Genomic DNA, 15,830 nt, shown 5'->3' on the forward strand with positions numbered 1-15,830 from the left:
GCAGTACAGTCAGTGGCAGCCTTTTCCCTGCCACGCCCACCCGCTTGCGACGGAGGGGGCGGGGTGGAGGGGGCGTCTCTTGCTCAAAGCAAGCTTATGGCACGCGAACGGGATTGTGCCTTTCGTTGCATGAGAGGGAGGGGTAAAAAAAAGGTGGGGGTCGCAAGAACACAATCCTCATTCTCCCCCCTTTTTTTTCCCCCTCGCAAGCACAAAAGGTCTGTCTCCGCCGGGTCCCTCCTCTCCCTACTTGAGACAGGCGAGGTGTAGATCCCAATCCGTCCATTCTATTCTATACAATTCGCGATCCGTGAGCCAGATTTCCTCCCCCTACCACCCCCACCCCCCAATAATATCAAAAGAAGTGGAAGAGAGGGCGGCGATGGAGCGCTAGACCATCTATTTCGCCCCTGTTTTTTAAAAATTATTATTATTATTATTATTTCGCTCCCGGCATTGTCTCCCGGCGAAGTGATGCGAACTCCGTTCCTTTCGCGGCATAAGAGCCGCTCGAAGCGGGGAGCGCCCGGTCCTTGTTGAAAAGAACCGATCCGGCATCTCTTCCCTCCGATCGGTTTCAGATGCGAAGGGGGGAGAGAGAGAGGATCTTCGCCTTTCCGAACTGCCTCGACCCCTCTCGGAGGAGAAAGGAGGAGCGGTTCGGGGACAGGGACGTCGCTACCTTCCCGCGAAGAGGCGGAGGGACAAGAGCATCCTCTGTCCTCGGCGCTCCACATGCCACCTCAAGGTAGGCGGTGGGGCACTTTAACCGGCGTTTTGCAGGCCTTGCTAATAATCCTTGCGGGAACAGGTAAGCGTGGGTTTGATGTAAGAGAATGGGGTCTTTTCCAATATGAACAGACCCTGCGACTTCGCAGTCCTTTCTTGTAAGCCTATTAAAAGCAGGCTAAAACCTGGACTCTCACCTGCCTGCAGTTCGCAAAGCTTACAAAAAGCTAGTCGGAGCAACTGTGGGGCTGGATTATTTGCTTTAAGAGATGCCTCCCCGCTCTTTTTTAATTTGGTATCCTCCACAGACGTTTTAACCCAAACTGCTGCGGTGCCCTTTCGAATTGCAAGGTTTTACTGTCTGGAAATGATACCATAATCAATTCTTCCTTTCTTTTCTTTTTTTTAAAGGGAGTCAGATTAGACAGGCTGACCTTTCAGATACGATTCTGGTGAAATTATTTTGAAGCAACATTGAGTGTGTATGTGTCTGTCAGCAGTTTTTAAAAGGAAACGTTGGGATTCCACGGATATATCCGAAATCAGATGAATATCCTTTTACAAGTTTGGGGGTCTATAATGTTTTCTCTCCCACAATTGTATGTCCACCTTAATAAGCTCAAAACAGTATAGTGGTCTGGTTTCCTCACAACAGCCTGTGAAATTGCCTTGAGTGCCAGGCCTAAAGTCATGAAGTGGGCTGAAAATCTAGATTTTTTTTCAATCCAAGTCCAATTCTTTAAAAACTACACCATATGGCATTGGAAAGAATTCCTTCCCCACCTCGCCTTTATTCACCAACCTCCTCTACAGCAAAAATTAATAGTTACTATTTCTCTTTTATATGGGGAATCTTGAAAATGTATTTAAATATTTTGAACAGGGGAAAGAGAAATGTAAATGACATCAACTAAGTTGTAACTGCTCTTCTGGAAGTCTTTTGATTTTTTCAGTTGTTGATAAATACCGTAATTGGGAGTTATTTGCTGTACTTTAGGATGAAGAAAAGTAAATGAATTCTAATGTTCTCATAAGTATTAGCCTTTAGCTTTGAAGATTCATGATGTTTACCAGTGCTTGCTTACCACGAACCATTCTTGTGTAAAGCAAGATATATAGGTAGCTACTACCTGGGCCAGAGTGGGAAGGACCTGTTTGCATAGTAGAAGAGGAAATTGTTGGCCATTTCTCATTGTCAAGAGGCTAAATCACACAATGTTGCCTTATCTGGAAATAAACCTACTGAAATTTCATGTATACAAAGAGATATACAAAGCAATATAAATCAAAAAGCCAGAAGGAATGGGAATACTCACTCAGAATCCAATTAATCATAATATAAATGCCCTTTGAATGGAAGCTAGCCCATTCACTGCTTAACTATTTCAGCCTGAAGGACCCCATCCGTTACTAATATGAAAACCACAGTTATGTGTTCATTCCTGCAATACCAGTGCCATTCCTCTTTCATTCCTCCTTTATAGCGTTACAGTCTTGAACAGAGTGAGGAAGACAAAAGCAAAAGGTTTTCCCCTAGCTCATGATCTTGCTTACAAATTTCTGAAGAAAAACCAACGATTGTGATCAGGATTCCAAGGGGAGAAATGAAGCTCTAATTGTCTTTCCTTTTGGTTGTATCAGGCAAAGTCATAACCAGCGTTGTCAAACTTGCAGCCTGCGGACCAGATGCGTCACGCACTGCCCACGCCCATACCCTGTTTAGTGAAGGGGGGAAAGTCGCAATACATCACGTGACGTTGCCATAATGACATGAGTTTGACACCCCTGTTATAGACAGAAAGGAAAGCAGTGAGGTTTAGGAGAAGGAAGAGATCAGCAATCTTTGCTTCTGGTTAGTTATGAGTCTAATCAGCTGTCTATTCTTAGATTCCCTGCTCCTTGCAAATCACATTTTTTGCAACCAAAGCCCACATATAGACTGCTTAGCATGCCAATGATATATACACCCAAGCTATTATCAGCTGTTATGCCAACTCTCCACCACACATGGCAGCACATATGAACTATATTTGTGTCATGTTTACCCATGATTAACTGAATTGTGCTTTACTCAATTAGCCAACTTGTCTGGATTTTCATAACACATTGTACCATATACTAACCACATAGGTGGCATCAATCCAGAGTGGAGCCAATTTGGTGCAGTGGTTAAGGTGCTGGCCTAGAAATCAGGAGACAGTGAGTTCTAGGCCTCAGCATGAAAGCTAACTGGGTGACTTTGGGCCAGTCATTTTCTCAGCCCAGCCTACTGCACAGGGGTAATTGTTATGGGGAAAATAGGAGTACATGTATTGGTTGCCTTTAGTTGTGTGTAAAAATAGTGAAAGCAATAAATAAATAAATAAAATAAAAATAAATTTTCACAATTTGATAGGCTAGGCTGTGGTTGGTTATTTGTAGCTAGATGTTGCATGAATCCAGACATAGAATAGTTATATGGACAAATACTTGATTCTGACAACCATGTCTGCTTCAGGCTAAATATTATCCAGATGTGCAGTAGCTCCTGCTCATGTACAATGTAATTACAAAAATACAGTGTACAAAAATAATAACACTTTATACAGTATGGGTCATTTTAAAAATCATTAAGTGCAATCTTTTGATCATCATAACTGGCTTGGTCTAGTGCGCACTTGTAGCCCGCAGGCTGGATGTATCATGTGCTGGCCACAGCCACCCCTGGTTTAGCGAAGGGGAAAAAAGTCACAATATATCACGTGATGATAGCGTGACAACGTGAGTTGGATACCCTGGTCTAGTGAATTAATCCTCTCTAGCTTACAGACTCTGGAGTACAGTGGAACCTCTGTTATATTTTCAAACAATATATCCTCTAAAATTCTGAGGTTTTACTGAACAGTGTAGATTTTTCAAGGCAGTAATAAATCAGTATTGATGATGCCCCCCCAATGTATAAATTATCTGACACATTCATACTCTTAAGGTTTATTTTGAATAAAAAGTCTTATTCTGTTGAATAAACATATTTTAAAAGAGTGCAGTCAGCCACCCTGAACAGACTTAAACACATTGTCTGCTAGCTAAATTGTAGTCTGAATTCTTAGTCACCTTGCCAGAGCTTCATCTGAATGGAAGCTTGTTGAGTTAACCATAGTCTGATTCATACAAGTCTTGTGTTAGGGAGTTTAATGGCACTTACTTTCTAATAAGTAATTCTACTGCTTTGTCTGTGATGCAAACCAGCATAGATATAGAGTCTCTTGACTTCTATTGAAGTGGATTTTAATTGACCATTAGTACTACTAAATATAGACTTATTAAAATGTTTGAATTATATAAATTCAAATTGTCATTTCTTTCCTATTATTATGCTAATTTAAAACAGAATAATTGAATAAGAAGGTGTGGATATGTGTGTAAAGCAAATTTTGCTTAGTACTTGAAAGATGCGTATTTCTGTTATATTTTTTCTTTTTTTCCCTATGCAATTCAATAAAATTTAAAAGAAAATAGAAAATAAATATGGTTTTTTATCTATACAGTATAGATTGAAGTATGAAAGCTAAATACAAGAACTTGAACTATGGGTACAAGAAGGCAAATGCAATTTAATGGCTATAATGTAATCTATTATTTATTTCCACAACTGGAATATAAAGAGCTACCATATCAGCTTAGATACAAAAATCTGCATGGTCACTAGATGGCAGCAAAGAGAGTGTTTGGAGTGAGTTGAAAAGGACAGAAAGAGTTATAAGGTATATTAAAAGTATACAAGCCTGTCCTTGTGAATTAATGTGATTATACTGAAGAGGCATCTGGGCTTAAATAATTGGAGGATGGAATAAAAGCCATCCTCCATCTATTATCACTTAACCAAGGAGAAGATGCAAAAAATATGGATGATGCTTTTCAAGTGCGATCTGCCAATTATCAAAGAGATTGAACTGTAACGATGAAAGATTTTACTTCCCCTGATAATCTGGTCAAAGACAACACTGCTGAACTTGGTTCTTGAAATTCCTGGTTTGTTTTGCTGAGAGATTCCTTTTTTGGAGAATGATAGAAAAGGTCTAGCTAGCCTTCACCTGATATTAACTAATAAAGGAAAGTTGAGGATACCGGGATTTAATGTTTACATGCCATCTGCACCTAATGCTTTATCTAGTCTTATCTGCTTATTCCACACTACTTTAATACAGTGTTTCTCAACCTTAGTCATTTTAAGATGTGTGAATTTGAACCATGCTGCTGAAGAATTCTGGGAGGTGAAGTCCACTCATTTTAAGGTAGTTGAGAAACATTAATATTTTACATCTTTTACATCTTCCCTGTTATAATGCACTGTGATAATGCATATCAATCCTATTTTATTATTCTTGTATGTCCATCATGCCTCAAATGGAGTATATGACATAGTTTATTAGTCCCATAAGAAACATTAATCTGGGCTAGAAAAACTAGGCCTTTATCATTTAAGAATGCTAGTTTTCCTGTGAACTGCAAATTCCCACAGTTTATATAAATGGTACTTTTTATAGCTTAAGAGTATTAAAAAGAGTTGCTGGTGTTGCCCTGCATTAAATGCTCTTCTACTGTTTTCCACAGCAGTATAGTATCAATAAATTACACTAGTTTGCATTGCTTTTCTATTTGTTAATTCACTGGTTTATGTTTATTTTTCAATTAACATGTTTCTTGCACATCATTGGTCCAGGACATTCATGCATAATATAAATAATTTAGTTCTGGAGAGTTTAACATTAATTTTTAAGCTAACTCCATTGAAAAGTATTAATTTGAATTGATAGAAGATGCATGAACAGTCTATCACTTTTAATCTACAATAGACATATATTGTAATAATGGGCTTGGAACTATGCTTAGATATATGTTGCACATTAAAAAATTCTGAAGTACTACTGTACAGGTTTCATATATAATAGTTCATTTTGCAGGAAGTATGTGATTTTACTTGCTATATCAAAATTTGCAAACCTTAGAGATACTATCATTTTAGTCTTTTGTACAAAACTCTAAATAGAAGGAAATAAATAGGTGAGCTTGGCTCAAAAGATTAAGCAATATCAGACCTAATTAGTAGTTCAATAAAAATCCCAGAGCAAGAAGCTAGACTGGGAAATTAAAACAAAAAATCCAGAAGAAGTCAACAGCAGATCAGTTTTATACTCTTACCAAGTTCGCTACATGTCCATGAAGTTACCAGGAACCAACTTTTATTTTTTTGTACTAGTATCTTGATAATAGGGTTCCAAGAAGTTGTGTTTTTTTGGACTTCACAAGGTTCGTGGATACAAATTGTGCTTAAGAGGTATTATTTTGCTCAATATCACATAATAATAGGGATCATACATCTAACCAAACTTTAATGTAGTTTTTATCTATGGTTATTCATAGTCAATAATAGCCAATTTGATCTAATGGTTAAGGCACCAAACTACAAACAAGGAGCTTGATCCTTGTCCTTCCAGCATGGTCCTGTCACAGTCTCTCAGACCAATTTGCCTCACAAGGTTATTGTTGGTGGGGAAAATAAGAGGAGGAAGGGATATTAGGTATGGTCGCCATCTTAAGTTATTTATAAAAATAATATATATGTGATATAAATAAATATATTGTAAGCATAAATTCAGCATTGATTCAACTAACTCCAAAAAGCTAGCTGTGTTTAGAAACTCATTGTTGGATCTGTTTTAAATTGTTTCTTTGTACTGTTCTAAGGTTTTCCTGCCATCCCAATGTTGAAATCCTTAACACACTAAAACTCAGATCGCCCAAAAGTGCTTTGAGGCATTTGTGGTTTCACCCAGTCTTTTCCAATGTGAGGTTTTCTGGATGCATTAGGATTTCTCCTTTCAGCATTACCAACGTGTGGCAGCTGAATCCCATCACATCTGGGTGACATCAGATTGGGAAGACAACTTGAGTTTTCATTGGTAATAGCTGAATTGGGGAAACAGATGTTTGACACCTGCAAATTCATGTAAAAATAAATATTACTATTTCTAAGGTTTTCTGCCAATGCTGAACCTCTGTTGAAATTAATGGTGATACTGGTTTAAACATAAGTTCTCGTGTGAAATCACTTAACTGCTTCTTTTTACATTGCAAATTGTCTCGATGTTTCTTTGGGCAATTACAACATGTCCATTGCATTTAGTATATTGACACACTTCTAATTTACCAAGGTTCTTATAAAGAATGTATGCAGATTGTGCTGTGCAAGTAGAAAGTTATCTAAAGAAATAGCAAGAACTTCAACAAAGCCCGCTGGAAGAATTCTGCATAGTAACAGTCAATTCCCTATTTCTAAAAATTCCCTGCTTTCACAGCAAACACTCCCTGGGGTTTTTGCAAAAGAGAGATTACTGTCTCTTCCCTGTGAACTGGGATGCTGCTGCTGCTGTCTCTACAGCAGTTACAGAACATCTCTTCGTTCACATCCCTTTCTTTGAAACCCTAATCCTTTTATATTCTCAGAGACAGATTTATACAGAAATGTACAGAAAAGGAGGTGTTCCTATGTAGTGATTTTAAAATGGCCACATGAGCATTTACACAGTCTAGGTTTGTGCAACTCACTAAGGCAGAGGTGGCTGGAGGATGTAACAATAGCATTTGAAGGAAAGGAGGGTGATAATGCAGAATTGTGATGCCCATGCAAGGATAGCCACATTTTTTCCCTCCTTTTTGAGAAATGGTTCTCTCCACCAGCACCCCTTCCCCCCCACTCCCCCAAGAACTTTATAAAACTGATTTTAGGTCTTGTCAGAGTTTTCAAATGGTGGGAAGCCATGCTTTTATTTTTTGTCCATTATTTACAATCCAAGGATGGATTTGCGAAACACATTTGCCTTAGGATCTCAGGTTGGCTTAATTAGCAATGTGAGAACCTAGCTTTTGTGTGTAAGATTCATTGGAGCAGAAATTGGAAAGCCAGATCTTGATTAATATCCTCAAACAGACAAGCCTGTCTAATTCATTAGAAGCATTATCACTTTAATTTATTTCTTAAATACAGACAGACAATTTAAAACAAAGGCATAAAATGAATAGACATGTCCACATATTTTACTGGCATTTTTTATGTGCTTCCTGGTATATGAAAACAGTTTTATGTATTATTTTTATTCTGCATATAAATTACCTCCGTGTTATTGAACTCAATTTTAAGAATGGTTAGAATAAAAATCAAGTATTCTAAACTACTGAGTAACTGAAATCTCCTTCATTTTAATCAGTCTCTTATAAACTCAAACAAACCAGATTAGTCCATTTTTTCCTATTCATAATAGATTATCAGAGTGGTTTCCCCTTTTACTGCAAATATTGAACTCAAGTGAATGTGGTTTAAAATAAATAAATAAAAATCAATGATAGAGATGTTTCAAGAAGGCAAATGAACAAAATTAATCAGTTCAGATTAAATGTACTGCCATAAAAAGTTTATAGATATTCAAATAGATATATAGGGAACACGCAAAAAACAGTTTACAGTATTCAGTACTGTATATATATGTTTCTACAAGGAAATTCTCAAAGGCTAAAGAAATAAAACCCAGAATAAGTATCAGGAAAAAAAAGCCATGAAAATATAGAAAGGGCAAAATGAATTTCTGAAGGATAAATTTGACTAATATTAGTGTCAGAGAAATTATTGATTTACATAACTGGAAACAAATTATTATATTCTGAAAGTGCAAAATGGGTCTTTTTATCAAAGGAAGGGATTGGGACAAGTCTTTTTAATAGGGTGCTTACCTTTTCTTTTGCCCTTTATATCACTTGAGTGAACATTTTCCTTTTGTTTTACATTCCTTCTTCAATATCACTTTTGCACAGTGATATAAGCAACACCTCTCAAAATGTTGTTTTCCCATCTAGTAATTTTACATATTACACAAAGCATAATATGGTTTATTTGGTTTGGGGCCTAGAACATTGCATGGCCGTTGACATTTCAACTTGCAAGATAAAGCTCAGACTGCTTAGAAATCACGAGATGGGTGATTCAATAAACTGCTCCAGCAAACTTGGTCATGTTTATAAACTTGCCTTGCTTTAGAATTGGTGTCTGTAGTCAATTTGAAATTGGTTGAGATAATGCATCATGCTGAGCTTTGATTAGCTAAGTCATTATTTGTTAAGCCAGCCACATTAGCTTGGGTCATATAACCCTTTAAGCCATAAATAAAATAGCATACCATTCAGTTGCTCTGGTGATCATCTCTTATTCTTTTATTTATTCTTTATTCTCTTTACTGCTGGCAGTGTTCTTTTGAAACAAGTCTTTAATCTGACTTGTTACATTGCTTAATAAGCTAAAAATAAAATATCCTTGGATTCAGCATTTCCTCTTGTTGAATTCATGAACACATCTATATTCAGCAGATATATTTACAAGATATGGAAGATACTTGTCAGTGTTTTGTGAGATGATTTTCAGCTTCCCAGTTCCCTGCCAACTTCCTACTGCTTTATCATCCAAGGGCTAACCTGGCTCAGCCCAACTCAGCCTTTTCTAGAACAAATGAAATCTATACATTTCTTGGTAGTGAAGTGAAATAGATTTTCAGGAAAATGAACTCCAGATCTAATTTTGGTAAACTCTATTCAGATAACCAGAACAGTTGCTTTGAATAGTCCGATGTAAATGTAAGTTCATGTATGCAGGGCAACAATGTGTTTTTCTTATCAGCTACCAAACAAAAAGTTTTAGAAGGGTTGCAACATACTTTTCCAATAAGAAGATTAAAATGCCCTCAAGATGAATTTGATTTCTGAGAATTGCACTGGGGAAATCAGTTTTCTTAGGAGCATTAGTGAAGTGGCTTGCTATTTATTGACTTCTGATTTTATTTTATTTTTAAGATTTCCATTCTGGCCTCTTAATAGCCTGAGAATCTCTTATCCAGATACTATTAATACCATGTTCATCTGTTCCATTCTTACCTAAATTCACCTGAGGTTTTGGAGGGAAGGAAAGAAATTCTCTGGACTCCTTAGAAATAAAATCTCCTTTCCCTCTCACAATCTTCTGAAATGGCCCCAGCCAGAGGCTATTTACAAATATTGTACAAATCAACATACATATTGGATGGACACTTCAGAAGTGGTTCTAAAGTCACAGTAACTGGCTTAATGCAACATGCAAAGCCAGATGGGTTCATGTGATAAGTGTGACTCCAGCAAGAGTGTTAACTTTGGATGCTGATTTAAATTCATCTCAACACTGCTCATTTTATATTCTTAATTTGGTCACGTTTCCTGAGCATTTTCTCTCTTTTCCTCTCACTTTTAGGATACAGAGCAGACAGAATTCATTCAAGGCTCGAAAGATATTTGTTTGTACTGCTGAACTGAACACGTCCCTTTTCCAATGATTATTTTTGGCTCATAAGGGAAGAGAAAACAGTTTAGAAGATAGCAGAAAAAGTCAACAAGATGCCCAGTGAAAGAGTTCAGAGTAACTTTGGGCCAGATGCCCAAATTTCTGGGGAAAGCAAAAACAAGGGGCAGAGCTCTCCTTGCAACTCCTTACATAGAGCTGTGGCTACGGCTGTGACCTTCGAGGGAGAAGCAAGCACTGAAAAAGGGAAAAAGAGGAAGAAAGAGTCCAGGCCAGAATCAATCATCGTTTATAGGTCAGGGACGGAAAACAAGGTGGAAGAAGAACAAGCAGAGGAGGATGGGGGTGAGAAAAGTTCCAAGGAAGGCTCCACATTTTTGGGACACACTCTAGGAGATGGTAAATTCCTTGAAATAAGGCAGGGGTGGGCAATTAATTTCTGTCGGGGGCCACATGGAAAATCAGATCTGCGTTCGAGGGCCAAACCAATTTTATAAAAGGCCATTAAAAAAAGCCTCCTCCTCCAAGCACCTGCCCACCCGCCAGGCGGAACCTTGGAAGCCCCGGAAAAAAAAGGGGGATCGGTGGGGACTCACCTTCGGAGAGGTCACACTCGAAGGTGATTTCGAACTCCCAGCTGAGGCCTTTGCAAAGTTCTTCTTTTCTTTCCTACCCCGAGAGCACTCCGCACTATTTTGCAGCTTTGGGGGCCACGCAGCGCAGGGCAATACACCACGCCCAGCGATTTTTTTTCACAGGCGGGCCGGATTGGACAGACCAGCGGGCCGGATGTGGCCCGCGGGCCGTAGTTTGCCCACCCCTGAAATAAGGGGTTTAAGATATGTTGTGCATAATTTATTTGTTCCAATGGATGTGTCAGGGAAGGAAATGACACCTTTTTGCTCAGTTTTCAGGTGCTGACTTAGTAGTAGCACAGTCTACATGTATTGTGTTAAACCATGGTTATTTTGTAGTCAATGCTTGAACAATATGCGGTCCCTAAATTTGTACATTGCTAAGCCATCATCCATGATTTGCAAGCCACTACACATCATGCTTAGCCCAAACAAGTTACAGACCCAAGTTATACAAACCCATCCATAGATCTTTGATTTCCAGAGCTTTCTGTTTCGTAAAAAAAATAGAGAAGAGCATGACACATTGTTTCGCTTCTATATTTTCCATTCAGAAGCTATTGAAAAATACTCCTTTCCATTTCTGTAAAGTGGCCTCAATATCACTTGATGATATTACTTTGTTATAGTGTTTGCATTATCTGCCCAAAGGGATTTTTTTTTTGTTCTCTGCCTACTTCAATAGGTAGATGAGACCAAGTAAACAACTCCACAGGAAGGTTAAAGCTATTATTATTGAGATTGGCTAGAATTACAGAATCTTGCAAGTCTGATTACATTGTGTTTATAGTTCAGTGATTTGGGGAAATGTCTGTTAAGATGCTTCCAAATATATATCTGTTGTGAATGTAAAATATTTTTCATTCGTCATTGCTCTAGTAATGGATCATGCACATCTATTTCAAAGTCAACTTTCTAACTCTCCATACTTACTGTCTGAAAAGGATACACAGGGGTAAATATTAGGATCCAATTGGGAGCAACAAGAGGGAAACGTAAGCCAAGAACTTTGCAACTTGATATTTTAGATTCTCTTTATTTTCAGCCTTAGAATGAGAAGCACAATACTTCAACAAACAGGTTGAACTCCCAAACCATGTTACAATGTATTCTGGCTTTTTTTGTGCCATTCAGTTATGTTCTGTACTGTATTTGATCTGATTTTTTTCAATGTAGTTTTGTATGTTTATCAGTGCCTTGGATTGAAAGTTTCTATATCTGAAGCTTATGTTAATTTTCTTACACAGTCTCCTAATTAAAATGTAGAAAGTTCTTTCTATTTTTAAAGGACATATGAAAAAAATAACTATTGAGGGACTAAATTAAGATAAATATATTATTTTAAACCAAATATTTTTCTGCTAATCAGTTGTCTTCCTTCACTATTTGGATTGATTTCTCCTCCGCTTCCTCCCAATTTGTTCATTTCTTTTACCGTTTCTTAAGCCAACTTTCCCTAGCCTGGTGATCTCCAATTGTAATGAACAACAGCTCTATCATATCATGATTATCATAACAATCTAGTATAGTAACATGGTATTGGTTAGTAGCTTGATACCTGTCCCTGGATAAGGTTTCTAGGTATGGATGTGATTGTAATCATTGAAGTAAGTCCAAATTTACTCCAAGGAAGGATTGTTTAAATCCATTCCCAGAGTGGCTTGCTTCACAAGGATTACGGAGGCATTGACAGATAGGTTCACATATCATGTTAGGCCAAAACAAAAACAAAAACCCATAACCCAGAGAATGCCAGGTTAGAGAAATCTGCCTCAAATGCAGCAGAATTTCTATCAAAACAGTTAATCTCAGCTTTGCTTTTTGTCTTGTACTGATTTAGCTCTTCTGTATTCCCAGGTTCATGGGCTATGCCTTTAGATAGCAGGTATGTTACTTTAACTGGAACCATCACAAGAGGAAAGAAGAAAGGACAGATGGTAGACATCCATGTCACACTCACCGACAAAGAGCTACAAGAACTGGCTCGGTCAAAGGAGCTTCCAAAAACCGAAATGCCTGAAAGGAAGAAGGCTTGTGAAGTCGGGATGGATAAAGGCCCCCACATTCTTCTCTGGAGCCTTGCCTGCCTGCCTATTATCTTCATTATGTCCTTTATTGTTTCCTTTTACTATGGGACCATTACTTGGTACAATGTCTTCTTGGTGTACAATGAAGAGAGGACCTTTTGGCACAAGATCACTTTCTGCCCATTTCTAATTATCTTCTATCCTATCTTTATCATGGTGGTTTCTTTCTCTCTGGGCGTTTACACAGCAATAACTCAAGTCTCCTGGGCCTTTGGAGATTGGTGGCATGCGGTGAGGGATATGGAGAAAGGATTTTGTGGCTGGCTTTGCAGCAAAGTGGGCCTGGAAGATTGTTCTCCATATAGCATTGTGGAGTTGCTAGATTCAGATAATGTCTCAGGGAGTCTGTCAGCCAAAGGTTCAACACAGGGTGAAGAGGTTTCGTCTGTCTGAGTCTTTGCTTAGGATATTATGAATATACATAAACTGATTGTTTGAAGCATACACAAAAACTCTGATCCCAACTGGAGTGTTTAGAAATAAGACCACACATTGGTCATTTCTGCATGAAATATGAATATTTCAACATGAAATATTTGTTTCAATTTCTGTGGGAAATGATCTTTCTTTTTTTTAGAAAGCAGGCATGTCCTGTTGAAAGATTCTAGCCCAGCTGCATTTTCTATGCCTTGCTAATATTTAACATGATGTGCTTTGATACAGCCTCAGGCTGCAAGGAAGAGATGCATGTTCGATGCCTAGAAAATCTCTGCACATTTAAAAATTAAGAGTGATTGAGAAGGCAGGGTTGAAACCTTTTCTCTGATCAGCTTGTTTCCTGGGTGCATGGATTTTTATGAAATCACATATTTAATTCTAGGCTCCTGTCTAGAGGAAAATGGTTCCACCCATTTTCTACTAGAATCAGCACTCTGTATGAACCAAGGGATCATGAAATATCAGTATGCTGGAGAAAAATATCCTGTTCTGTGTTAGGATGAATATGGTTAATTAGCTTATGAATTTAGCTAGTCTGATCAGTTTTAGTTGGACAGTATTAAGCAGAATAATAGAGCTGGGCTGCAGACATTTGGATAACCATTGGATAGTAGTACTGTAAAAGGTTACAGAAAAATATATTTCTTTGCTGCCATCTAGTGTTTTTCTGAATTTTTTTGCAGCCCAGAAGTTATTGTGATTGCTTCTGTGGGAGAATAGTACAAAGATAAAACAGATTCCAAAGTTTGCTGATTTTTCACAAATCTTTCACTGTGGACATTCTGGTCCGTCTTTCAAACAATAGCTGACAAATGCTGATAGCTGAAATGTATCTAACTGAGAGTGATTCCTGTTAGGTGCAAGAATCTACAGCCTGACTTAGAAATTAGAACCACAGATATGATTTTCATGAAAGAAGCCATGAGCCTAACATATTCAAGGATATGTGGAATCTGCTTCCCATTTTATCCAGCCCCTTCCAATTTCAATTGCCAACTGAATTTTAAAGCAATATACTGTTGGTTATGAGGTATCAGTGGTCACACTTGATTTAATATGTGAGCAGAAAACCAAGGTAAATTTAAATTAATTAATGAAAGCAATAATTAAATCAAATAAAACATCTAGAGGAAAGCAATGCAGTGTACTTAAGATGACATGATGTCTAGAACTGGAATCACCAACAAAAGACACCTTCAATGTAGACTTCAGATACTCATCAAGTTTTCTTCTCATTGGAAATCATGCTTGCCAAACATTTTGCCCACATGATTTTATAAAAATAAATTGCTTAAGAAGAAGCTGGCTACACAATAAAGTATCAGCGAGCTATGTCCCCTTTGTTTCTAAAGATGAGGGCCACATGCTTATTTTCAAAAAACAACGGGCAACTAACTTCCACTGCTTACTGTGGAAGTTCCACCTACCTACCCAAAACAAGCAAATAAAACTTATAAAATAAGCAAATAAAATATAATAGAGAACGGCCTGAACAGGGAGAGTTACAAAAAGTAGTAGGTGGAATTTTGGTAAATTGGTGTTTTGTAACTGATTTTATCCCCAATGATGTTTGTGTATGGACAAGCCATTTTCTCAGCCAACATTTTGTGAGAGAGCCTACCTCTTCAAAACCTAAATGTATCTACCAGACAATTAGCAGCCATGGGATACATCATGAGTACATGACTTGTTGACCGCCTCAATTACATAAGCTGTGGAACTGATGTCAAAAATTACACAACCTATCCAATCTAGCCATTTCTGTGGGGCAAATAACATAGAATGTGGAGCTACCTATGATGCAGAATTTACCTGTATTATACATTTTCTTCTAGTATATGCATTAATAGCCATCTTACTTCAGAACAGATCTGTTGTCTTCTGTGAAGTAAAGAATCTTTGCCCAATTGGTGGTGCTATTGTATTAATGTCTTTTATGTCTCTCTAAACCGTACAGTCTTTTTTTCATAACAAATCTGTGGTTGCCTACTATTACAAATCTTACTGCCTATTAAAAGCCATGCTATAAATGAAGAAGCACAATGTTCTTTCCTTCCTCTGCTCACACTTCCGGTGTATACTGATGTAACATTATGGAGAAACTTTTTTTTTTTAAATCATTTTGCTACATTCTGTCCAGGCAAATTATTTTCTCAGGAACAATTTTTGGCAAGTTGTTAAACAGTAACAAACTTGTATCTGTTCATAGCACTGACTAGATAAAGCCTGTGATATTACTACCCCATTCTTTCCATGATTGAAATAGCTTGGTATTTAAAAAAATAAAATAAATGCTTAAAAGACAATGGTAATGAATAAACTTTTGAAAATAAACATGATATGCTAATAATTTTTTACAGCAAAAAAATAAAAATCTTGCTGCAAACGTGGATGGGGCCATATTGTTGTATTATCCATTGATATTCATTACCATCATTTACATCTTATATCTTTCAATTAAGTTGGCTGAACTATTTTGCTGACAGCTATTTTAAATGTTACATCTGTACTATATCACCCATTTGTTATTTTGCTGGAATGTCCCAAGAGGCTTAATAGCTGAATATTTGTAGTGGGTGATTTAAT

The 15,830-nt window shown here is 37.5% G+C and overlaps 1 protein-coding gene across 5 annotated transcripts; it reads left to right on the forward strand.

The window, feature by feature from the left end:
- Nucleotides 1-75: 75 nt before the first annotated feature.
- TMEM169 (transmembrane protein 169) lies at nucleotides 76-15,578 on the forward strand. 5 transcript variants are annotated; one of them, XM_087920510.1, is made up of 3 exons: nucleotides 76-748; nucleotides 10,037-10,483; nucleotides 12,577-15,578. In XM_087920510.1, the coding sequence occupies exons 2-3, from the start codon at nucleotides 10,180-10,182 to the stop codon at nucleotides 13,197-13,199; spliced, it is 927 nt and encodes a 308-aa protein (XP_087776636.1). In that variant the 5' UTR covers nucleotides 76-748; nucleotides 10,037-10,179; the 3' UTR covers nucleotides 13,200-15,578. The 5 variants fall into 5 exon arrangements, with proteins under 5 accessions (XP_087776636.1, XP_087776638.1, XP_087776634.1 ...); XM_087920512.1 differs by having other exon boundaries at nucleotides 78-748; nucleotides 10,037-10,429; XM_087920508.1 differs by lacking the exon at nucleotides 76-748 and adding an exon at nucleotides 4,269-5,003.
- The last annotated feature ends 252 nt before the right edge of the window (nucleotides 15,579-15,830 follow it).

Source organism: Pseudonaja textilis, chromosome 1 (genome assembly GCF_049901715.1).
Source record: "Pseudonaja textilis isolate UNSWEBS1 chromosome 1, rPseTex1.2, whole genome shotgun sequence".
Taxonomy (NCBI): domain Eukaryota; kingdom Metazoa; phylum Chordata; class Lepidosauria; order Squamata; family Elapidae; genus Pseudonaja; species Pseudonaja textilis.

Coding starts and splice junctions, on each gene's coding strand:
- TMEM169 (XM_087920510.1), top strand. CDS start 10,180: ATGCCCAGTGAAAGAGTTCAGAGTAACTTTGGGCCAGATGCCCAAATT. Junction 10,484..12,576: donor GGGACACACTCTAGGAGATG/GTAAATTCCTTG, acceptor CTGTATTCCCAG/GTTCATGGGCTATGCCTTTA.